The sequence below is a fragment of the Oncorhynchus mykiss genome, chromosome 6 (genome assembly GCF_057628025.1).
Source record: "Oncorhynchus mykiss isolate SJ-2025 chromosome 6, ASM5762802v1, whole genome shotgun sequence".
Lineage (NCBI taxonomy): Eukaryota > Metazoa > Chordata > Actinopteri > Salmoniformes > Salmonidae > Oncorhynchus > Oncorhynchus mykiss.
This window is the reverse complement of record NC_143027.1, coordinates 67,432,702-67,458,427: the sequence shown is the minus strand read 5'-3', so window position 1 is coordinate 67,458,427 and position 25,726 is coordinate 67,432,702. Positions and strand designations below refer to the sequence as shown.

The 25,726-nt window shown below is 42.1% G+C and overlaps 1 protein-coding gene across 2 annotated transcripts in view; it reads left to right on the top strand.

The window, feature by feature from the left end:
- LOC110526403 (ubiquitin carboxyl-terminal hydrolase 10) overlaps positions 1-25,726 on the top strand; it is a 39,229-nt gene that overhangs the window by 9,787 nt on the left and 3,716 nt on the right. Inside the window, exons 2-14 of one of the 2 annotated variants that reach the window (XM_021607352.3) lie at positions 4,015-4,083; positions 4,587-4,632; positions 5,023-5,082; positions 6,030-7,283; positions 10,664-10,755; positions 10,878-10,987; positions 11,227-11,285; positions 11,380-11,483; positions 13,145-13,244; positions 13,425-13,602; positions 14,737-14,902; positions 15,848-15,992; positions 17,024-17,089. In XM_021607352.3, coding sequence (XP_021463027.3) covers positions 4,015-4,083; positions 4,587-4,632; positions 5,023-5,082; positions 6,030-7,283; positions 10,664-10,755; positions 10,878-10,987; positions 11,227-11,285; positions 11,380-11,483; positions 13,145-13,244; positions 13,425-13,602; positions 14,737-14,902; positions 15,848-15,992; positions 17,024-17,089 — 2,449 coding nt within the window. The remainder of the gene's footprint in view (positions 1-4,014; positions 4,084-4,586; positions 4,633-5,022; positions 5,083-6,029; positions 7,284-10,663; positions 10,756-10,877; positions 10,988-11,226; positions 11,286-11,379; positions 11,484-13,144; positions 13,245-13,424; positions 13,603-14,736; positions 14,903-15,847; positions 15,993-17,023; positions 17,090-25,726) is intronic. The other variant, XM_021607353.3, reaches the window with a different exon arrangement.

The following is a 25,726-nucleotide window of genomic DNA, read 5'->3' as shown; positions in this document are numbered from 1 at the left end:
ACGAAGTGCTTTGAGTATGCCGACAGAATCAAGCCTTCAGACGTTAATGTTAGTTATCCTTCATTATATTTGTCAAACAAAGCCTATATTTATGTAATTCTCATTAAAGTTTGGCTACATTTTCTGGCGCCTCCATGTCGGCATCGGTTTGGTCATGAGGCTTGTAGCCAATATGCATATCACATACACTTTGTCATGTCTATCTATGTGCATTATTATTCCAATGTAGGCCAATGATCCAATTCTGATTTGGAGTAATTGTTTGATATTGTGATTACATTTTTTTACTTGTTAATTGGGGAAACTTAAATCTATATTATTATTGTCCAGCAATCATTAATATCAAGCCCAGCTGGATGAACCCATGGGATTTGAGTCCAAACCAGCATACCACATAATGATACTTCACTGCCATTAACATTTTCCTTCCCCAGAACATTGTGTGAACATTTTTGAATTTGTTACATTTGGGGACATAAGATTGATCAAATAATGCATTGTAGCCAAATGTCAGCTACATTTTCAGCAGTGCTGTTTTACTCCACTTGTGAAGAAATTACAAAAAATGGCCTACAGTACAGTTGTTGGAAGTTCATTCCCGCCTTAGTATGTGCTACATATTGGCGGAGGCCAGTGAGCCAGGTCTCTCTATTTGGCTCAGTTCTCTGGGAAGTGAGCTGCCGGGAGCCATTTTGCCATTCTAATGCTGCATGACTCGTCACTTTTCCACGTTGCCCCTTTTACCCAAACCTATGGCGCAATCTGGGCAGACTGATAAGAAAGGCCTCTCCCAGTAGCCTCTCCAACGAGTCTGTCACAACTAGAGGTCAACCGATAATGACTTTTCAACGACAATACCGATTATTGGAGGATAAAAAAGCCGATACCGATTAATCTGCAGATTTATAAAATAAATAAAAAATGTAAAAATTATAATTATTATTCTTTTTGATTTGTAATAATGACAATTACAACAATACTGAATGAACACTTATCTTAATTTAATATAATACATCAATAAAATCTATTTAGCCTCAAGTAAATAATGAAACATGTTCAATTTGGTTTAAATAATGCAAAAACAAAGTGGTGGAGAAGAAAGTAAAAGTGCAATATGTGCTATGTAAGAAAGCTAACGTTTCAGTTCCTTGCTCAGAACATGAGAACATTTGAAAGCTGGTGGTTCCTTTTAACATGAGTCTTCAATATTCCCAGGTAAGAAGTTTTAGGTTGTAGTTATTAAAGGAATTATAGGACTATTTCCTTCTATACCATTTGTATTTCTTTAACCTTTGACTATTAGATGTTCTTATAGGCACTTTAGTATTGCCTGTGTAACAGTATAGCTTCCGTCCCTCTCCTCGCTCCTCCCTGGGCTCAAACCAGCAACACAACGACAACAGCCACCATCGAAGCAGCGTTGCCCATGCAGAGCAAGGGGAACAACTACTAGAAGGCTCAGAGCGAGTGACGTTTGAAACGCTATTAGCACGCACTAACTAGCTAGCCATTTCACTTCGGTTACACCAGCCTCATCTCTGGAGTTGATAGGCTTGAAGTCATAAACAGCGCAATGCTTGACGCACAACGAAGAGCTGCTGGCAAACTGCACAAAAGTGCTGTTTGAATGAATGTTTACGCTTCTGCCTACTGCCGCTCAGTCAGATACTGAGATGCTTGTATGCTCAGTCAGATTATATGCAACGCAGGACACGCTAGATAATATCTAGTAATATCATCAACCATGTGTAGTTAACTAGTGATTATGATTTTTTATTTTTATAAGATACAGTGCCTTGCGAAAGTATTCGGCCCCCTTGAACTTTGCAACCTTTTGCCACATTTCAGGCTTCAAACATAAAGATATAAAACTATTTTTTTGTGAAGAATCAAAAATGTGGGACACAATCATGAAGTGGAACGACATTTATTGGATATTTCAAACTTTTTCAACATCAAAAACGGAAAAATTGGGCGTGCAAAATTATTCAGCCCCCTTAAGTTAATACTTTGTAGCGCCACCTTTTGCTGCGATTACAGCTGTAAGTCGCTTGGGGTATGTCTATCAGTTTTGCACATCGAGAGACTGACATTTTTTCCCATTCCTCCTTGCAAAACAGCTCGAGCTCAGTGAGGTTGGATGGAGAGCATTTGTGAACAGCAGTTTTCAGTTCTTTCCACAGATTCTCGATTGGATTCAGGTCTGGACTTTGACTTGGCCATTCTAACACCTGGATATGTTTATTTTTGAACCATTCCATTGTAGATTTTGCTTTATGTTTTGGATCATTGTCTTGTTGGAAGACAAATCTCTGTCCCAGTCTCATGTCTTTTGCAGACTCCATCAGGTTTTCTTCCAGAATGGTCCTGTATTTGGCTCCATCCATCTTCCCATCAATTTTAACCATCTTCCCTGTCCCTGCTGAAGAAAAGCAGGCCCAAACCATGATGCTGCCACCACCATGTTTGACAGTGGGCATGGTGTGTTAAGGGTGATGAGCTGTGTTGCTTTTACGCCAAACATAACGTTTTGCATTGTTGCCAAAAAGTTCAATTTTGGTTTCATCTGACCAGAGCACCTTCTTCCAAATGTTTGGTGTGTCTCCCAGGTGGCTTGTGGCAAACTTTAAACAACACTTTTTATGGAGATCTTTAAGAAATGGCTTTCTTCTTGCCACTCTTCCATAAAGGCCAGATTTGTGCAATATACGACTGATTGTTGTCCTATGGACAGAGTCTCCCACCTCAGCTGTAGATCTCTGCAGTTCATCCAGAGTGATCATGGGCCTCTTGATTTGCAGTGGTCTGATACTCCTTCCATTTCAATATTATCGCTTGCACAGTGCTCCTTGGGATGTTTAAAGCTTGGGAAATCTTTTTGTATCCAAATCCGGCTTTAAACTTCTTCACAACGGTATCTCGGACCTGCCTGGTGTGTTCCTTGTTCTTCATGATGCTCTCTGCGCTTTTAACGGACCTCTGAGACTATCACAGTGCAGGTGCATTTATACGGAGACTTGATTACACACAGGTGGATTGTATTTATCCTCATTAGTCATTTAGGTCAACATTGGATCATTCAGAGATCCTCACTGAACTTCTGGAGAGATTTTGCTGCACTGAAAGTAAAGGGGCTGAATAATTTTGCACGCCCAATTTTTCAGTTTTTGATTTGTTAAAAGAGTTTGAAATATCCAATAAATGTCGTTCCACTTCATGATTGTGTCCCACTTGTTGTTGATTCTTCACAAAAAAATACAGTTTTATATCTTTATGTTTGAAGCCTGAAATGTGGCAAAAGGTCGCAAAGTTCAAGGGGTCCGAATACTTTCGCAAGGCACTGTAAGTGTAATGCTAGCTAGCAACTTACCCTGGCTTACTGCATTCGCAGAACAGGCAGTCCCCTTGTGGAGTGCAACGAGAGAGAGGCGGGTGGTTATAGCGTTGGACTAGTTAACTGTAAGGTTGCAAGATTGGTTCCCCGCGCTGACAAGGTGAAAATCTGTCGTTCTGCCCCTGAACGAGGCAGTTAACCCACCGTTCCTAGGCCGTCATTGAAAATAAGAATGTGTTCTTAACAGACTTGCCTAGTTAAATAAAGTAATTTTTTTTTAAACGGCAAATCGGCGCCCAAAAATACCAATTTCCAATTGTTATGAAAACTTTAAGTCGGCCCTAATTAATCGGCCATTCCAATTAATCGGTCTACCTCTAGTCACAACTGTGTCAGTTCATCAGTAAGAGGTGTACTTGTCTGTAAAATTCTCAGTAGATAAATGGAGGACTAAAGCAGACTTTTTTCAAAGTGTATTTCTCATGGGGTCTTGGATGTTTGAGCAATATTTCACACTTATGTTTCCTACTCATGTTAATATTGAAGATGCCATGTAATATATATATATATATATATAGTCATTTAAAGAATAATATATTGATTTTAAAAGGTTGCATGTGATTATCCTCAGTATGTTGAATCATGTGTTTTATGTAAATATATATTTTCTCTCTCTGTAGTACATCTTCGGGGAGTTCAGCCCTGATGAGATCAATCAGTTCTTCGTGACTCCACGATGTTATGTTGAGGTAAGACAATGAGTTTTGAATGAAACATTTATTCACATACGTTTACTCCAGCTCATGGCTGTTTTGACACCATATAGTCTACGGTGTTAAGTGTTGGAGTGCCGGTGGCTCTTAATGTTAACTGTGTCGTTCTTAAGAATGGCCTTTTGGAAGCTCATTAACACAGAAAACCACAGAGTTTATAGATTTAGTCCAGTGTGTATATTTACTCTGTCATTGTCTAAAACACAGAAGACAATGGTTTATTTCTCATGTTCTCAGTTTAGTGAGTGTGAACAATATAAGACAGCACAAAATAACATGTTTTTATCACCAATACTGTCATCTACCCCCCCCCCCCCCCCCCCCTCCGAAGTGCACATTACACAGATGTGATTCACATCAAGCAGGAAGGCCCAGACTGACAACAGTCGTGGTCTATGAGGTTAACACTATGTTTGATTATTTACTTTAACTAGAAGTGTCTTTTTAATTTGTAATCTAATCTCTCTGCTCTTTGACAGCTTCCCCCCTTCAATGACAAAGTCTCCTGCGTCAGTCAGTCTTCAGGTAAGAACGTCTACTGGATCGCTCTGATTTATTTAAGTTCATCTTGTAGACATTCCGAACGTCATCCGCATGAGGCCGGCCAGTGCTCTCTGGGTTGACCTCACTCTTGCCCCACCCCCACATGATGTAAGGGTTATGACCAAAGTCAAACATACGCCTGCCCGTCTGTGCTAGTTGGATCCAGACCTACCTGACTGAACTGCATGTAAGAGAGTGACAGTTTAAGTCTGAATTGACATTGTTTTAAGATAAGATTTTACTTGTAAAAATATGTCCAAACATACCTGCAGAACAGGGATTTTGGAGCCACCAAGTTACAAAGTCTGTCAACCATACCCCTCCCCTGCTCATAACACTTGATTTTTACTCTGATTTGTATGAATTATTCAGGAAGTTACTGCACTCCTGCTGTGCCTTACATTACGGAGTCTATGAGACGGCAGGTTTGCGGTGAGTTTTGGGTCCGACACTCTGTGCTTATTACTTGTTGCTGAAGCACTCAAACCCAGATCTTAAAAACTGGTGGCTTTCTAAACCTTGGCCCTATTTACACTCATTCTTGTTCGTACGATCTGTGAGGCTTTGCATGCTTAGATGCCGTTAAATATCTCTTCTCTATTGCATTAAACACATTGGCACCGCAGCAGTGCTTTGAGTTGACTTGTGATTGATTTGTATACCCCCTCCGTCACTTAACTGGATGGATTGAGAGAACCCTTTTTTATTGGACTTATAAGGGCATAGTAATGGTCTTATATGGAAGCTAACAATTACAATAGGTATTTTGTTTTGCTAGGGTTTATCACTCTCAATTCATCATTATGACTCTGGAATGAAATCCCTTTGGTAAAAACACTAACAAAGGACACTTTAATCCACAGAGAAGGGCGAATCTCGACCGTACTCTCTAACCATACCTTACATTCCCCCTTAGGGTTTCCGGTGTCTGGTTTGTATGGATGACCAGTTGTGTCTTTTATATAGCCCGGCCTTGCCATTTTCAGTGTTGGGATGATCTGAATTTACTAACGTTTTCCTCATGTTCACCTTCAGCTGTTTCTCTCACTGCCTATCTTTCAATTTGAAATGTTAGAAACTTGTTAAATCTAATCGATATTGAACTTACTCTTCATTGCTTGATACTTTTTATTTGTGTAGTACTCAAGGTCAGTGTTTGATATATTCAATTGAGTTTGTGGCAGTTAATAAAGTTGTAAATTGTTGTGTATTTCATGATGCCAATTTTGTTTTGGATGCCAGATATTGGCCAAGTAGTAATGACGAATAATTGGTCAAAACAGTATTTTGTGTTGTGTAAACCTTTATGAACCTTTGTCTTCAGGGCAGAACTGTAGTGCCTTATGTTCCCAAGCTCACTGACATATCCTCCTCTGCAGGCGAAGACTACCAGCGCATAGAGTTTGGTGTGGATGAGGTGATGGACTTGGAGCCTGTGGGAGTGAAGGATCCTCTCTTCAAGGTGTCCAGCACGCTGAACCCCCAGGCTCCAGAGTTCATCCTGGGATGCCAGCCGTCTCAGAAGGTCCCGCAGACAGCCACAGCCCTCTCTCCGGTAGCAGACGTCCCAGACGGAGCACAATACAACTCACTGGACGAACCCGACGGCCCGGACGGACCTGATGGCCCAGACTCTGAGCCTTCTGCCATGGACGGCAACCAGAACTGCCAGGATGGGGACGGGGGCCCGGGCAGCCTGGGCCAGCGGGAGAGGAAGAAAAAGAAAAAGCGCCCGCCAGGATACTACAACTACTTGGAGGGCTCAGGCCCCAATAGCGGTGGCATGGGAGTGGACGGGCCTCCTGGAAAGGGGTTGGTGAATGGACATGTTCTTAGCGGCCCTCACCTCGGGTCGCAGGACATGGTTGGTAAGGCGTTGTCAGAGGGCGGACTTTCCACCTCAGCCCCTGTCGCTACGGCAGCAGCGAATCAGAGGACTTGTGATAGCCCTGATGAATCGTCTTTGGTCTCCACGAGTGGAGCTGCCTCTTTATCAGATGGTAAAGACGCGGCCTCCTCCTCTTCTTCCTCCTCCTCTCAGAGCAGTGGGGTGGCAGAGGGAGGCAGAACTGCAGAGCAGCAGCCTGAGAACATGGCTCCAGAGAGCCCTGAACTGCTGGGCAGCGGTGGGCACAGCCCCTGCCCCACCTCCCCTCCCCCCTCGGTTGCTGTGGCCAGCCCCCCTGCCACCATTGCTACTGCTACTACTGAAGAAGAGGAGGAGACTAGGGACAGTGGGGTGGCTAATGGGCTGGCTGAGCCCCATGCTGGCATCAGTGCAGACAGACACAAGGAGGCCTCTGAGATGTTGGAGCAGCCCCAGCAGCAGTCCCCAGCTCCCTCAGTGGAGCCTGCTTCCTCCCCAGACTCTGAGGCCCAGCCGGCGGTGGCAGAGCAGCCTAAGTCGTCTGCCCCTCCGGCTGCGCTCGCTGCCAACCCCCTCAAATCCTGGGCTAGCCTCTTCCACAACTCCAAGCCTCTGCCTGGAAGCCCTCAGGCCTATGTGGAGGTGAAGAATGTGGTGGAGGTCGTGGCTCCCTCCCTGGCTGCTGTGGAGCAGCATGAGAAGGCTGGGGAGGTGAAGGAAAGCCCTGTCCATGTATCAGAGGATCCCATGGCCCCTAAACTTGCAGGTAGTGTACTCACAGATAGCCCCACAGTGTGAGGAAGTAGAGCTCACCGGTTAACCCTTATATCCTTTGGAATGTGTTAGGGCTGTCCCCGACCACACAAAAAAGGATATATATTATAAATAATCATGGTCGACTGAGAAACCGATCGATTGGTCTACATTTTAAGTTTAGTTTTCCATATATAGACACACCCTGTGTGTTTTAATAAAATTATCTATATGTGCATTGAGTTTATCTGATGCTTTAAGCTCACTGTTTGATTAAATAAAACACATGGCCCCAGGGAGCCAGAAGACAAAAATCTTAACCTGTCCTGAACATCCTCCCCCCCGCTCCTACTGGCTTTTGCAGATTCTGCCATTACTCTCCTGAAGATGCCAGCAATAGGCTACATAAGGTGTTTCGGCAACCTTTCTCATGTGGAATGCCAATTTATTTTTGTGGAACAGTTTAATTTAATTTAGAATAATATCTTCGGTTCTCAAAATTATTGTCATGTGGTTAATCAAAAATCTAAATCAAAATGATACAAACCTAAAAGTAACTATGTAAAAATAGCCTATAAAGCCAACAAATGAAAACAATGCATCCAACAGGTAGTAGATATCCTGATTTTAAATCACGTTGTCTACTCATGGCCTGTCTGTAACGAACTTGAAATGTTGCATCAGCTATTAACTTGAGTCCAGCCTGAAGCTCCTTGCAACATTGTATAAAATATTCTGGGCCCTCAGTTTCCCTTGCCAGTGAACTCTGGACACACAGCTGTAGGCTATTTGTGCTAGGGATAGGAAGTAATCAGGTAGGCCTATTTTATGACATCAGAGTATGACATTTATAATTTTTCAAATACATTGACAATCGTTTCTCATTCTCAATGGATGTAAAAACAGACTCCGTTTGCTTGCTGTTTGAGATGAAGAAAACATTACTTTGAGAAGCTCCACGACTCATTAGTGGTGGTGCGTTAAGAAAATCAGAAATACTATCAGATCCCCAAATGGGCACATTTATATTCCTACATTTGCGTGCAGGCCAGGTAGCCTATACTTCTATGCGTAATCAGGTGTGCATCCTTTCTCAACATTGACAGGAGCGCTCCAAACAAAAGACAATGACTAAATTGACAACTCGTAAATGGAATGAAATAAACCAAAACTTGTTTCTCACAGGTGTAGCATAGGTTGTGTGCTCTGCAAATAACATGTCCACTCTGACAGTGAAAACAGTAAAAGACTGGAATAATAATAATAACAATATTGAATGCATTAAGACTTTACTGTAACCAAACAGATTAGGAATTAGCCGTGTGTGTACTACTGGTGATATATGTAATGGGGAATTGATAGACACTAACAATCAAAAGCAAACAATTCACACAATAAAGTTATGAAACAATCAATGTGCACAAATTACCGGGAGAGAGCGCATTATGGAGAGAGACGTGCATTGTGCAGCCACACTCGCCTTCTTGGACTGCCATTACTGCGGCATCCGCAATGGATTAGTTCACTGAGATGGCCGCAAATAAGACGGGTGTCTCATGTGCCGTATATTTGCTACTGCTCAACTAAAACAAATCTCGGTTGTCCAACAGCCTATTCACCAGTCGAGTAATTGTGGTCAGTCCTAGAGTGTGTTGACAAAATTATACCCATTGATTATTATAATAGTAATTCATTTGTGCACATTAAATGTTCTGTATGCATGTGCTGAAGTACAGCCTACCGTCCACTTGGTGTCAACATTGGGACATTAAGTTAGACTGATACACATGAGCACCAGATGGTGCTAACACTCAATGCTTGGGAAGGCCCAGATTGCTATGACACATCTCCATGATATGCTTTACCTCACCACCTTATTTTCCCCAATAATGCTCCAATGAATAGAGCTCGGGAATGAGTGTCAGGCCATGTGACCCCAGGGAGACTCCCATGTAGCCAACTGGCCTTGCTGGCGTCAGAGAGTCATTGTATATATCAGTAATACTAATACATGTTGAAGGCCTCTATTCCAAACTGCATTCATGAGAATACAGGCAGAGGGTGGGCTGGAGCTACTGCTTTACCAATAATGTATGAGCAGCACTAATTAATTCCATTACCATGACATCAACCTTATGGATTTTCAGATGCAGTAGACTAGAGCAGGATAGATCTCTGACCTCACCCCTTTCTCCTAACACACACACAGAATATAAAATAAAATGCTAAGGTTGCATAATGAGTTGATCTTGTAAGCTGCCTAATTAAAGGGGATATGTAGGATCATATCCTGATTACTCACATCCCAACAACAGCCTCCAGGTGTTGGGACCATACAGGGTACACTGGTGGTTTTAAACAGCCTGTGACAGGGAGGATTGCCATGTCTGGGTAATGTGTGGTTATTGTCTTGATGGGATTATTGCTTGTCTCACTTAGTGCTATGACCCTGGGATTCCTCAGGCCTCATGGATATAGTCCTGTGTCTGGAGGAAATTTACAGAGAGGCCTTATCTCAGTGGGTTACTTAAGCCTCCTTGTAAATTGTGGTTGACACTGGATTTTTGTCATCCTTTTAGTAAACTGGGATTTTTCATCTATTCGGCACCCTTATGAAGTATTTATGAGAGAGAGGGGTTCTGGGCAGCCTAATGTGCTTCTGTCTAGATAAACCTGATGGTTTCCTGTGCTCAACGGCTGTAAATAATTCAACCAGGCTCCACGTGGTTTCCTTCACTGTCCAGTAGAAAAACTTATTTTGTACCCACAATACAGTGCTCGAGACTTTCACGCTTCTGTCAGGAAATTAACAGGAAGCTATTTATAGGACCCTGGTGTCACCGCTACCACGTCTCATTTTGATTACAACCCCGTATACTATCTTATCTCTGGACTGGATTTTATCTGGAGTGTGCATTTACTGTTTAGCCAAACTATATTTCTCTTCTCCTGGAATGACCTGTTTCATTTTTAGCAAACCAGTTATCTATAAAAACAATGTTTCTGTAATTTGGAGGTTGTTCATAATATGCTATGTACGTAGGCGGAACTATCAAAAAAAAATGGCGATTTATAACCCATTGTTTTCAAATTGTGATTATGTGCTATTGTTTTATTATATTTTCTTTGTTGGAATGTCTGTCCACGTTACCATGGTAGCTGTGTTGCCAGTGACAGTCTTCCTTCCTAGGCGTGGCACAGTATCTCCTTGTTCTGACAAACCAGCCTTGTGTGCCACTGTCATGATGCAGAGTTGGTAGAAGGGACACAGTCTATAGCAGTAAATTTTTTTTTTTTTTTTTTGCCTGAGGTTTACAAACTAACTTCTAACTTTTTGTTTGATTTAGTAAGGGATTTGTGTTCAAAATCATGTGCACTTGTTTGAATCCCCAGAACTAATTCAGAATGTGAAGTTGATACACAAACCAGTGTCTTTGCAACCAAGAGGACTGATCAACAGGGGAAACTGGTGCTATATCAACGCTGTATCCTTTTCTCAGTTGCATGCGAAATGCTTTAATCACACCATGTCATAAACAAAGTTACATTAAATGACTTTATTTAGTGTTCCAATGAGGTGATTTTACCCTTGACTGCCACCCCCAAGACATTGCAGGCCCTGATTGCTTGCCCCCCCATGTATCACCTGTTTAAGTCCATTCCCCTGTTCAATGACACCCAGAGACCCTGTACTTCCACACCCATGATGGACAACTTGTAAGTAGCCTCTCTCCCTGGGAGCTGACTGGCTGTTTTTTAAAAGTCAGATCTCACAATCAATGGAGGTCTTGTTTGTGTGCAAATAAGCAGCGACGACAAATTCCTGCCTGAGCTAAATTGGTAAAACTGTGTCACGGGTATTGAGAGTAGGTGTTAAATGTGTGCTCACTGCATTGGGTTGGGTGTGTACTTCCTTTGCTAATTACAACTCCCTGACCTTGTTCCACTCCCTCCAGTGTAAGGCTTGTCAATGAGTTCAACAATATGCCTGTGCCATCCAAAGCCAAGCAGCAAGGTAAGCTGTCTGTCAGCATCTTCTAAAAGAGCTGGAGTTTCTTTTATTTCCTGTTGATGTTCATTTGATGTGTTCCTTGTTGCTTTTTCTGTAGCTGCTGGTGAAAAGATAATAAAAGACATTCGACCAGGTGGTCCTTTTGAACCCAACTACATCTACAGACTCCTCACCCTCATCAAGTCGAGTCTCTCGGAGAAGGTAAAACCATTGGGCATCCAGTGTATTGATTTCATTTGAATGTTTTAGAGCGGAATATTGTAACAATCTTTTATGTCTGCTTGTCATGTTTTCCTTTGCTCCCATTTACACACACACACCAAGCCCCTCCCTCAGCCACTCACAACAACAAAGATGAGAGATCACTTCCTCTCTTGACAAGTGGCTTCAACTTCCATTTGTGGTTTGGTCCAAAGAATGGGTCATATGGACACTGAAACACATTGCGACATTATTTTACTGTATTAGAGGAAGTCGACTTTTCTAACGATTCCCATTTTCTGTCAACTCAAGTTGCTCGCAGAGCGGACACTACTAAAACAGGAGTATCAATGAACATTGGTTCTGGAAAATTAATGCTCAGCATTTTAGCCAAAGACTGTTATACTAGCTGTCTATTCTGTGTTTTATAAATGTGCAATAAGCATAAAACACAAATATAAGGAATTCTGAGAAATAAGGTAGGCTGCATGATTTCAACATCTGAACCAAGTGGACCGGCTTGCATGCTTTTCAGACAGCTGGAGACAGACAAAAGGGTGTGTTCATAACAATTTAACTGTTTTACCTTGCAAATAGGCTCAAGTTGCAAATAGGCTCAAGCCTGCAAATAGGCTCAAGTTGGCTAAACTTGAAATCTAAAGATTAGCTGGCTACTCACTAGCGCTTTTGCTTGACTGATTGAGACCTGTGTTCATTTTCTATAATGCTTGCTACAAGTTCGTCATTATTATTGAATGTGCATTATACATGGTTCTGGTTAAATTTGTAACACAGGTTATTTTCATAGACTTAAAAGCCAGATCGGTGATTATTGCAACAAACAACAACAAAAAGCAGGTCAAACAATTTTGATAAAATAATTAATTAGTGGGTCTTAGCCTTGTGGAAGGCTTATATATTTAGTGTAGGTATAATTTTACAAGCCCTGGATTAGATTATTGCAGACGGTTTGCACTGAATGCAGTGCATTTTACCTTTTAATTGTACAACAAAGCGAATGAAAGGAAACCATATTGAGATGTATATCTTGAATTGCCGAGAAGTTTTTTAAATAATAATCTAAAGGTGATTTATTTATTTTTTAGGCCGTATCGCCCGGCCTTACTATCAATAACATCAATAAAAAATAATTTGTTCTTTACATTTCAGCCGGGTTTTTATTTAGAATGTTGAACCATCCAGACATTCCACACTTTCAGGTGTTCAGGGACTTGGAACAAATAAACTGAAACACTTTGTATCACCTGTTTCCTGACACTGGTTTTATGTAAAATTCCACATTCTCATCAGTACACTTGAGTCTATGCACCAGAGACATTCAGTCTGTACCTGTCTGATGGTACAGTACATGGATACATGTACAAATATCCATCTGTTGGTGCATGAGACATGCTGACTCATTACTGATTTCATAACCAGATATGGTGCAATTAAAAAAGCTATTCCAAATGGAATGAGGTAGTTAGCTCCTGACTCAGGCATTCCCTATGTGGTTTAGATTGTATCTCACGTGTCCTGTCCTGAAGCTCAGTAACAGTGGACAGGACCTGTGTCTGCTGAGTCAGTGGTGTTGCATTAGAGCGCAGGCTCTCTTGGCACCGTGGTCTCATTAGTGCTGATGGTTGTGTGTTTTCTGTCAGGGTCGACAGGAGGATGCGGAGGAGTACCTGGGTTTCACCCTCAACGGACTGCATGAGGAGATGCTGGCTTTGGAAAAGTTAATCTCCCCTCAGGAAGAGAGTAAGTAGTGCAGTGGTCTAAATCTGATGCATGTACTCTCTGCTTCTGAACTGATCTAGTCCCTGTTCATTTCACATAATTTCCTTATGTTCTTTGGCCTCACTGCTCAAGGTGTATCTGCTCTGTGATTGCCATTGGCTGTGGTTCTAAATCAGTTGTCTCTTCTCCTGTCTTGATCAGAAGCCCCCACACCCAACGGCCCAGAGTCCCAGTCAGGTGTGGATGATGCTGCTGCTGATAAGGAGGAGGGGAGCGAGGACGAATGGGAGCAAGTGGGCCCCCGAAACAAGACCTCCATTACCCGTCAAGCTGACTTTGTCCGCACCCCTATCACTGACATATTCGGAGGGCACATCCGGTAGGGTAACACCGATGACTTGTGTTGACTTGTGAGGTGTCAGGAAACTCGCATATAGTTTCTTTACATGTGAGGTGTTGCTTATAATGGAAACTTATTGTTGTTCACGAAGATATAGTCAAGTCAATGTTTTGGTGGACCCAAAGCCTTTACTACTTCACTAGACACCTGACTTCTCCCAAATGAAGCCAGAGTGATGGTCAGCCGCTGAGTTTCTTTTCTCCCTGCCCAGAGCTTATTTTTCTTAAAGCCCAGCAGTAGAACTGTGGCACCAGTGGTGTCCTTGCCCTTCTTTTTATTGGCTGTGGCGCAGTTGCCTGGTATAACAGGAGAACTGAGAGAGTATAGTGCCATCTTTATCTGGGCCCTCTTGGGCTGGTTGCCCTGGCACTGCCTCTGGCCCCCAGCTCCAACCTCAGCTGAGAATGCCATCCCAAACAGGCCTGCCACCAGCTGGCTCTGGGCTTTCTCTGCTCCAGAAGTTCTCTTTAGAATAACAGCCATTGTGGCCCGGCCTGTGGTTGGTGGCCTGGACAGCCAGGTGTGGGGGGGCACACTCGCAAAGAAAGAATCACAAAACAACTTTGAAAGTGTAGGACCTATGAGGGTGTGACTGGGCCAAATGACGTGCTCTCTGAGGTTCTGTTATGGCACACGCCTGGCCTGACTGGGTTATAGATCACTTCAGAGGATAATTTTTCTCCGAATCAGTAGTAAAAGTAAATGGAACATAAGGGCAGACCTTCAGGAAGGTCTGGGTTGAACTATGCATACCCAGCTACAGTCACGTTTTCAGCTACTCGAGCCTGGGTAATTGGTTTGGCTGAGGGGAATCATTGGAGCAAGTTTGAAATTATTTTCACAATTTTAAAGAGATTATATGGCTGTCAGTGTTATGAATGTTGGTGTTTTTGCCATTTGAACATTTTGGATCAGTTTCTGCCAAGGAGAGGAGATGATTCATGAAGGTGTTTGGAGAGATGTGTAGAGAGAATCACTAGTTTGACCCATCCACTTTCCTTCAAAGCTGTGATGCTGTTTTCTGAGGTCAAGATGTCGTTGAGAGACACTCAAAACCCATTACTGTATTTCATTGTCTGAAGTGAGGTATATTTGTCTTTCTGTCCTATGCAGGTCGGTGGTGTACCAGCAGAACTCTAAGGAGTCAGCCACCCTGCAGCCCTTCTTCACCCTGCAGCTGGACATCCAGTCAGAGAAGATCCGCACCGTTCAGGAGGCCCTGGAGACCCTGGTGGCACGGGAGTCAGTTCAGGGCTACACCACTAAAACCAAGCAGGAGGTAAGGGTCTTACACACAGTACACCTATGCTATTACTAAACAATTACAAGTCTTGGATGTGTTTGCATATCGGTCATTCTGATTTCATGCTCAGTCGCTTGTTTTTTTCCCCCCACATGTAATTAGTTGAAGTATGTTGATCCAAACTTGAATGCTGCTTTGAAAACCTCAATTGATTTTCGTTGTTTTTCTTCTGCAATCTGAAACAAGGATGTGGGAATGTTGGCAGTTAAAAGTATTTTTTTTTAAATGTAGTTTTTAGACAATGAGAATAATTGTTACTGTGGTGTCTCGTTTCTTTCAACTGAGTATTTGGGATGCTCAGCAGCACTCTCTAGTACACAATGCACTCTCCCCTTGATGGGCCCCTTCTAATGGGCTGAAGTTGTCAGACTCTTAACAGATCGTCTTCCCATTGGCCTTGTTTCTCTTAATAGACTGAGGGCTGTGTTGTGCGTGCGGATTCTAAAGCATTGTTTATTCTTCATGTCCTCTCTGACTGCGTTGCCTGGTGAAAACACATTGTTTTAAAGCCACAGTATAAGAAGACAAATGTGCCTTGCCTGCTTCCTCTGTATGGAGACAAATCTGGTGAGGGCATCATCTGTTGGACAGCTGTGTTGTTTACCAACCCCATCCGCTTTTATTTTACAAGACAGTTGTTACAGTACATTGATATCGTTTTAGAAGTAGCTGGTAGTTGGGGGTCACAGTCTGGTTCTGACAGTGGAGGTGTAAAACCCCAGTGATTCACAAGTGACTAGATCAAAGCTCACAGCAGGCTCTTAGTGTAGGCCTGTGTGACAGTGTGTGCTGGTTTTGTTCAGAGTCTAATCCCTGAGTAAATTGGGAGATCCTGTTCTGGTTTATATTCGCTGTTTGATGTGGTGCCACTGTGTCCAATAGTCCACTGGCTCAATTTGATAATCTCTCCTGTGTTTGCAGATTGAGATCAGCCGGAGAGTGACCCTAGAGGAGCTCCCTCCAGTGCTGGTGCTCCATCTCAAGAGATTTGTGTTTGAGAAGACTGGAGGCTGTCAGAAACTGATCAAGAACATTGATTACCCTGTAGACCTGGAGATCAGCAAAGGTACGTGAATCACAGAAACGCTTCCACAAACCATTGGGTGAAGTCCCCACTTAAAACGCATGCCCCAATTATTGAATTAACTCAATTGAATGTGTGTTAAGCTCTCTGAATCCTGGGTGAGAAAGGCAATCATTCATAACACACTTCTCACACAGTCAGCATCTGATCATATTCTAGTACGGACTAGTCTTTCCACAGTCTGGGTCCTAGTTAGACAGACACACAGGTGTAGCTCACTTGTCCGACATCACTTAAACGAGGGTGCCGGCAAAATGCTGGGAGGTCACCATCAGCAGCAGGGAATGATGATTTGTGGGTCGACCTCGTACTGTTAAAGGCCTCCTCATCCAGCCCCAACACCCGACCTCACACAGCTTTACAACTCATCAGTCCTGAGCTGGCCAGCCAGCCTACCTATGTTTACTGCTCCGCCCAGCCTACTCTACAAGCCCTGAACCAGCAGCACACAGAGGAAATATTTAGAGACCCCCCCCCCCCTCCACACACACACACACACACTAAAAAAAACACAATTTTAGATTTCCTCTGCCAGGTAGGTCAACATGTCCATAATATCTGAGGGAGTCTCTGTATCCATCTCTCCCATATGGGATTTCTGTAACTAGTCCTAAAGGCACGTCTTCCAAATCCCCACAGACAAAGTCCCAGCAGCTTGAGGATATTAGTACTGTAGATTTACAGAATAAGCATCAGAATGTGGAGAGAATCCCTGGCTCGTTTCAATGTAAACTGGGTCCAGTGTGTTGGGTCTCCTGCGGTGTATAAATTATAGAAAGTAGGCTACATTTTATTTTGGTTTGGCATGAGCAGCAGCCTGCCAGCATTCTGCGTACGATTTACCAAATGCTATGCTAGGTGTGTTTTTAAAGCCACCTTTTATTTAGACGGGCTGGCTTTCATGGCACACAGACCCAAATAACTATAATTGATGGTGCTCTGAGGGATATCTTATACATTTTGTTTCTCTCTGTGATGTGGCTGTACTTTATTAATTTGTCTCTTCTCCTTAGATCTCCTCTCTTCAGGGGTGCGGAGCAAAATTTTCAAAGGCCAAAGAACCTACAGGCTCTTTGCAGGTATGTTTATATCAATTTATGATCAACTACACACATCTCCTACACCCAGAGTATTACACAAACGGTCATAATCATTCAATTATATGCAGTAATAGGGCATTGGCCCTATGCTACAGGCAACAACATATATAGTCAAGCATAAGATGTATTCAAACATTAAGTTCAATCGTTCATAGGACTCTTTCGATGTGTTCAGACTCGCACTGAGGTTTCCTTTAGAGGTCGACCTAATTATGATTTTTGGACACTGATACCGATTTATTGGATGACCAAAAAAGCCGATACCGATTAATCGGCCAATTTTGTGTGTGCGTGCAGTTGAAGTCGGAAGTTTACATACACTTAGGTTGGTGTAACTAAAACTTGTTTTTCAACCACTCCACAAATTTCTTGTTAACAAACTATATTTTTGGCAAGTTAGTTAGGACATCTACTTTGTGCATGACACAAGTAATTTTCCCAATAATTGTTTACAGACAGATTATTTCACTTATAATTCACTGTATCACAATTCCAGTGGGTCTGACGTTTACATACACTAAGTTGACTGTGCCTTTAACCTGTTGCGACGAGCAATCCCGTATCCGGGAGCGTAATTATAGCCTCAAGCTCATTAGCATAAGGCAAAGTTAACTATTCATGAAAATCGCAAATGAAATGAAATAAATATATTGGCTCACAAGCTTAGCCTTTTGTTAACAACACTCATCTCAGATTTTCAAAAAATGCTTTTCAACCATAGCTACACAAGCGTTTGTGTAAGAGTATTGATAGCTAGCATAGCATTAAGCCTAGCATTCAGCAGGCAACATTTTCACAAAAACAAGAAAAGCATTCAAACAAAATAATTTACCTTTGAAGAACTTCGGATGTTTTCAATGAGGAAACTGTTAGATAGCAAATGTTCAGTTTTTCCAAAAATATTATTTGTGTAGGAGAAATCGCTCTGTTTTGTTCATCACGTTTGGCTAAGAAAAAACCCTGAAAATTCAGTCATTACAACGGCAAACTTTTTTCCAAATTAACTCCATAATATCGACAGAAACATGGCAAATGTTGTTTAGAATCAATCCTCAAGGTGTTTTTCACATATCTATTCGATGATAAATCACTCGTGGCAGTTTGGTTTCTCCTCTGTTCAAAATGGAAAAATGCACGCACCTGGAGATTACGCAATAGTTTTGATGGAGGACACCAAGCGGACACCTGGTAAATGTAGTCTCTTATGGTCAATTTTCCAATGATATGCCTACAAATACGTCACAATGCTGCAAACACCTTGGGGAAACGACAAAGTGTAGGCTCATTCCTTGCGCATTCACAGCCATATAAGGAGACATTGGAACACAGCGCATTCAAAATCTGGCTCACTTCCTGTATGTAATTTCATCTTGGTTTCGCCTGTAGCATTAGTTCTGTGGCACTCAGACAATATCTTTGCAGTTTTGGAAACGTCAGTGTTTTCTTTCCAAAGCTGTCAATTATATGCATAGTCGAGCATCTTTTTGTGACAAAATATCTTGTTTAAAGCGGGAACGTTTTTCATCCAAAAATGAAATACTGCCCCCAGAGGTTCAAGAGGTTAAACCAAATTGAACATGTTTCATTATTTATTTTGTTTATGTATTAAGATAAAACATTTTTTTTAAAGTGTTCATTGTTCATTCAGTATTGTTGTAATTGTCATTACACACACACACACACACAGACACACACACAGAAGTCGGAAGTTTACATACACCTTAGCCAAATACATTTAAACTCAGTTTTTCACAATTCCTGACATTTAATCCTAGTAAATATTCCCTGTTTTAAATTAGTTAGAATCACCACTTTATTATAAGAATGTGAAATGTCAGAATAATAGTAGAGGGAATGACTTATTTCAGCTTTTATTTCTTTCATCACATTCCCAGTGGGTCAGAAGTTTACATACACTCAATTAGTATTTGGTAGCATTGCCTTTAAATTGTTTAACATTTTGGGTAGCCTTCCACAAGCTTCCCACAATAAGTTGGGTGAATTTTGGCCCATTCCTCCTGACAGAGCTGGTGTAACCGAGTCAGGTTTGTAGGCCTCCTTGCTCACACACGCTTTTTCAGTTCTGCCCACAAATCTTCTATAGAATTGAGGTCAGGGCTTTGTGATGGTTACTCCAATACCTTGACTTTGTTGTCCTTAAGACATTTTTTATGTTTTGGGTCATTGTCCATTTGGAAGACCCATTTGCGACCAAGCTTTAACTTCCTGACTGATGCCTTGAGATGTTGCTTCAATAAAACCACAATGTTCCTGCCTCATGATGCCATCTATTTTGTGAAGTGCACCAGTCCCTCCTGCAGCAAAGCACCCCCACAACATGATGCTGCCACCCCCGTGCTTCATGGTTGGTGTTCTTCGGCTTGCAAGCCTCCCCCTTTTTCCTCCAAACATAGCAATGGTCATTATGGTCAAACAGTTCTAGTTTTGTTTCATCAGACCATAGGACATTTCTCCAAAATGTACAATCTTCGTCCCCATGTGCAGTTGCAAACTGTAGTCTGGCTTTTTTATGGCGGTTTTGGAGCAGTGGCTGCTTCCTTGCTGAGCGTCCTTTCAGGTTATGTCAATATAGGACTCGTTTTACTGTGGATATAGATACCTTGTACCTGTTTCCTCCAGCATCTTCACAAGGTCCTTTGCTGTTGTTCTGGGATTGATTTGCACTTTCGCACTAAAGTACATTCATCTCTTGGAGACAGAACGTGCCTCCTTCCTGAGCGGTATGACGGCTGCGTGGTCCCATGGTGTTTATACTTGCATACTATTGTTTTTACAGATGAACGTGGTACCTTCATGCATTTGGAAATTGCTCCAAATGATGAACCAGACTTGAAGTCTACAATTTATTGTCTGGAGTCTTTTGATATTCCCATGATGTCAAGCAAATAGGCACTGAGTTTGAAGGTAGGCCTTGAAATAGATCCACAAATAGACATCCAATTGACTCAAATTATGTCAATTAGCAGAAGCTTCAGAAGTTTATAAAGCCATGACATTTTCTGGAATTTTACAAGCTGTTTAACTTCTTGTGGCTGGGGGCAGTATTGAGTAGCTTGGATGAATAAGGTGCCCAGAGTAAACTGCCTGCTACTCAGTCCCAGTTGCTAATATATGCATTTTATTAGTATATTTGGATAGAAAACACTGAAGTTTCTAAAACTGTTTGAATGATGTCTGCGTATAACAGAACTCATATGGCAGGCAAAAACCTGAGAAAAAATCCAACCAGGAAGTGGGAAATCTGAGGTTGGTCGATTTTCAACTCATTCCTTGTTGAAGATAGTGGGATATTGGTCATGTTGTACTTCCTAAGGCTTCCACTAGATGTCAACCGTCTTTAGAAACTTGTTTGAGGCTTCTACTGTAAAGGAGGGGCTCATAAGTGCTCTGAGTCAGTGGTCTGGCAGAGTACCACAAACTCGTGACGCTCATTCATGAGAGCTCCCGTTCCATTGCTTTTCTGAAGACAAAGGAATTTTCCGGTTGGAACGTTATTGAAGATTTATGTTAAAAACATCCTAAAGATTGATTCTATACATCGTTTTACATGTTTCTAAGGACTGTAATGGAACTTATTGATGTTTTGTCTGCTCCTAGTGAACGCGCTTCATGACTTTGGATTTGTTTACAAAACGCGCTAACAAAAGTAGCTATTTGGACATAAATGATGGACATTATCGAACAAAACAAACATTTATTGTGGAACTGGTATTCCCGGGAGTGCATTCGGATGAAGATCAAAGGTACTAAGTGAATATTCAATGTTATTTCTGACTTCTGTTGACTGCACAATATATATTTTTGGCTTGTTGGGTATCCGAGCGCCGTACTCAGAATATTGCATGGTTTGCTTTTTGAAATCTGACACAGCGGTTTCATTAATCGGAATGGCCGATTTTAATTAGGGCCGATTTCAAGTTTTCATAACAATCGGAAACCGGTATTTTTGGACAACGATTTGGCCGGTTTTTAAATATTTTTTTTTATAATAAATGTACACCTTTTATTTAACTAGGCAAGTCAGTTAAGAACACATTCTTATTTTCAATGACAGCCTAGGAACGGTGGGTTAACTGCCTCGTTCAGGGGCATAACGACAGATTGTCAGCTCGGGGGATCGAATCTTGCAACCTTACAGTTAACTAGTCCAACGCTATAACCACCTGCCTCTCGTTGCACTCCACAAGGAGAATGCCTGTTACGCGAATGCAGTAAGCCAAGGTAAGTTGCTAGCTAGCATTACATTTATCTTATAAAAAACAATCAATCATAATCACTAGTTAACTACACATGGTCGATGATATTACTGGTTTATCAAGCGTGTCCGGCGTTGCATATAATCTGACTGAGCATACAAGTATCTGCCTGAGCGGTGGTAGGCAGCAGCAGGCTCGTAAGCATTTATTCAAACAGCACTTTCGTGCGTTTTGCCAGCAGCTCTTCGTTGTGCGTCAAGCATTGCGCTGTTTATGATTTCAAGCCTATCAACTCCCAAGATGAGGCTGGTGTAACCGATGTGAAATGGCTAGCTAGTTAGCGGGGTGTGCGCTAATAGCGTTTCAAACGTCACTCGCTCTGAGACTTGGAGTGGTTGTTCCCCTTGCTCTGCATGGGTAACGCTGCTTCGAGGGTGGCTGTTGCTCCTCCCTGGGCTTGAACCAGGAACACAACGAGGAGAGGGACGGAAGCTATACTATTACTAGCAATACTAAAGTGCCTATAAGAACATCCAATAGTCAAAGTTTAATGAAATACAAATGGTATAGAGGGAAATAGTCCTATAAATCCTATAACTACAACCTAAAACGTCTTACCTGGGAATATTGAAGACTTAAGTTAAAAGGAACCACCAGCTTTCATATGTTCTCGTGTTCTGAGCAAGGAACTTAAACGTTAGCTTTTTTTACATGGCACATATTGCACTTTTACTTTCTTCTCCAACACTTTGTTTTTGCATTATTTACACAAATTGAACATGTTTCATTATTTATTTGAGGCTAAATTGATTTTATTGGTGTATTATATTAAGTGTTTATTGTTGTAATTGTCATTATTGCAAATAAATAAACAAAATCGGCCAATTTAATCGGTATCGGCTTCCCCCCCTCCAATAATCGGTATCGGCGTTGAAAAATCATAATCGGTCGACCTCTAATCTGCTGTCGACATCAGGATAAGATTTGAAATCACTAGTTACCTCCAAAAATGGTTATAGCTTTGACTACATGCTGACAGTGAATTCAGAGCCATTTAGTGGCTAGCTACACTACAAACACAATTTTACCAGGTTCCTGTGAAGAAATTGTAGTGACAGTCCACCACAACATAGCCGACCCAAGAGATTCCTGACTAGCAAGGGGTAGTCTTTTTTTTACATTTCATTGTGTATTAGAAACACAGTTGGAGATCATTGTGAGGGGGTTTCACCAGTGGTTTAATGGGTAATTGGGCTTCCTGGGAAAATGTTATCAAATCAAATAACATTTTTATTTGTCACACACACATGGTTAGCAGATGTTAATGCGAGTGTAGCGAAATGCTTGTGCTTCTAGTTCCGACAATGCAGTAATAACAAGTAATCTAACTAACAATTCCAAAACTACTGTCTTGTACACAGTGTAAGGGGATAAAGAATATGTACATAAGGATATATGAATGAGTGATGGTACAGAGCAGCATAGGCAAGATACAGTAGATGGTATCGAGTACAGTATGTACATATAAGATGAGTATGTAAACAAAGTGGCATAGTTAAAGTGGCTAGTGATACATGTATTACATAAGGATACAGTCGATGATATAGAGTACAGTATATACGTATGCATATGAGATGAATAATGTAGGGTAAGTAACATTATATAAGGTAGCATTGTTTAAAGTGGCTAGTGATATATTTACATCATTTCCCATCAATTCCCATCATTATTAAAGTGGCTGGAGTTGAGTCAGTGTCAGTGTGTTGGCAGCAGCCACTCAGTGTTAGTGGTGGTTGTTTAACAGTCTGATGGCCTTGAGATAGAAGCTGTTTTTCAGTCTCTCGGTCCCAGCTTTGATGCACCTGTACTGACCTCGCCTTCTGGATGATAGCGGGGTGAACAGGCAGTGGCTCGGGTGGTTGATGTCCTTGATGATCTTTATGGCCTTCCTGTGACATCGGGTGGTGTAGGTGTCATGGAGGGCAGGTAGTTTGCCCCCGGTGATGCGTTGTGCAGACCTCACTACCCTCTGGAGAGCCTTACGGTTGAGGGCGGTGCAGTTGCCATACCAGGCGGTGATACAGCCCGCCAGGATGCTCTCGATTGTGCATCTGTAGAAGTTTGTGAGTGCTTTTGGTGACAAGCCAAATTTCTTCAGCCTCCTGAGGTTGAAGAGGCGCTGCTGCGCCTTCTTCACGATGCTGTCTGTGTGAGTGGACCAATTCAGTTTGTCTGTGATGTGTATGCCGAGGAACTTAAAACTTGCTACACTCTCCACTACTGTTCCATCGATGTGGATAGGGGGGTGTTCCCTCTGCTGTTTCCTGAAGTCCACAATCAATCTGAGGTTGCAACAGTAAACAAGGGGCGTGGGGCTTAGCAACTGGTCAAATCATGTTTTTGAAACTTTTAGTGGGTGCAAAATGCTGTTTCTGCGAACTTCTCTATTCCCTACCAAATTCTAGAGTGTGAACATACATGTTTAATGTACTGGACAGTATTATGACTTGTCTATGGAGAAAGGTACAGTGGAAAAGCACAGTGAAGAGTTCAGTTGCTATGATTCCAGTGGGCTCCTTGTGGAATGATGCCTGAGGTAGCTAGTGTTGATCTCACTTACCCCAGACTTTACCACAGCCCTGACCCCCCCCCCCCCCCACTCCCCTCCACCCCTATAACCTCCTCCCTGGCAGGGCCAAAGGGAATAAAAGTGGGCCTTCATTAGGAAGCTCTGCATGCTCAATGAAAACATCTCCACTGTGCTGGTGTAGGTGTGAGTGGCCAGTGTTCAGCTAACTGTTATTTCCAGCAGCTCATTCAGCATGTAGTTCTCCTGCCCCCTCCTCCCCTCCCTTCACGCCTGACTGACAAGTTCAAACAAAGACAACCTCCACTGGATATGGGGGTCCTGTTAATCTCCCCGTAGTTTGGAAGTAAATTGTCTTCAGCCGTTTATTTTCCTTTCAGAGCAGAAAAAGGCTTTCCTCACTTTTCAAAAATCTGTTAGTAGAGTAACCCCTGACAACTGTTGCTATAGCGGTGCCGTGAATCTTTTACTGTAAGATCCTGAAGGTAGAAGTTTTCAAATTCTCTTTGACCATCTGGCCCATGGGATGGAGAAAGTCTTGATGCTACACATGCTACTCAGCGTGTAATGTGATAACATAACAGTTTAGTAAATATGTAATATAAGCAAGCGCCTTTGGAAGCTTCAATCATGCAATTTTAATGTTCTGGCGCCAGTGAAAAGGTGAACCTATGCAATCAAGCACTTAGGGGGAAAGTTGTCTCAACTACACACTGGTATTTCTTGTTTCCCTCCAGTTAAACCAACCATTCAGTTGTGGTTGCACATATCTGTTGTCAGATGAGGGGGTAATGATGTTACTCCTTGCCTATAGTAGCTTATGGTTTCCGTACAAAGAATGAGTTACCGCCTGCATCTAGTTCTGTGTCCAAATCAAACGGATCTAACAAGATTGCCATGTTTACTCAACTTAATGATTTATTTCTGCCTGGTAATTTTTTTTAATTTTTTTTATTTCACCTTTATTTAACCAGGTAGGCTAGTTGAGAACAAGTTCTCATTTGCAACTGCGACCTGGCCAAGATAAGGCATAGCAGTATGAGCAGACAACACAGAGTTACACATGGAGTATACAATTAACAAGTCAATAACACAGTAGAAAACAAAGGGGGAGTCTATATACAATGTGTGCAAAAGGCATGAGGTAGGCGAATAATTACAATTTTGCAGATTAACACTGGAGTGATAAATGATCAGATGGTCATGTACAGGTAGAGATATTGGTGTGCAAAAGAGCAGAAAAATAAATAAATAAAAACAGTATGGGATGAGGTAGGTGAAAATGGGTGGGCTATTTACCAATAGACTATGTACAGCTGCAGCGATCGGTTAGCTGCTCAGATAGCTGATGTTTGAAGTTGGTGAGGGAGATAAAAGTCTCCAACTTCAGCGATTTTTGCAATTCGTTCCAGTCACAGGCAGCAGAGTACTGGAACGAAAGGCGGCCAAATGAGGTGTTGGCTTTAGGGATGATCAGTGAGATACACCTGCTGGAGCGCGTGCTACGGGTGGGTGTTGCCATCGTGACCAGTGAGCTGAGATAAGGCGGAGCTTTACCTAGCATGGACTTGTAATAACTGTCACTGTGGCTTAAATCCGAAGCCCACTTTTAAACGTGGTCTTCATGGTATTGTAGTGTTTCACTTTAAGGGCATTAAGTCCATTTGGAATACGTGTTGCCAGCTTGTAAATACGGGCACAGAATGAACAATGTTATTTTCTTTTCACATTCTCCTGCTGTAGTTACTTAGGTTTTTACATTTGGTCATGATTGATGCATTGCCAAGAATTCTTATGATACTTGATCAGATA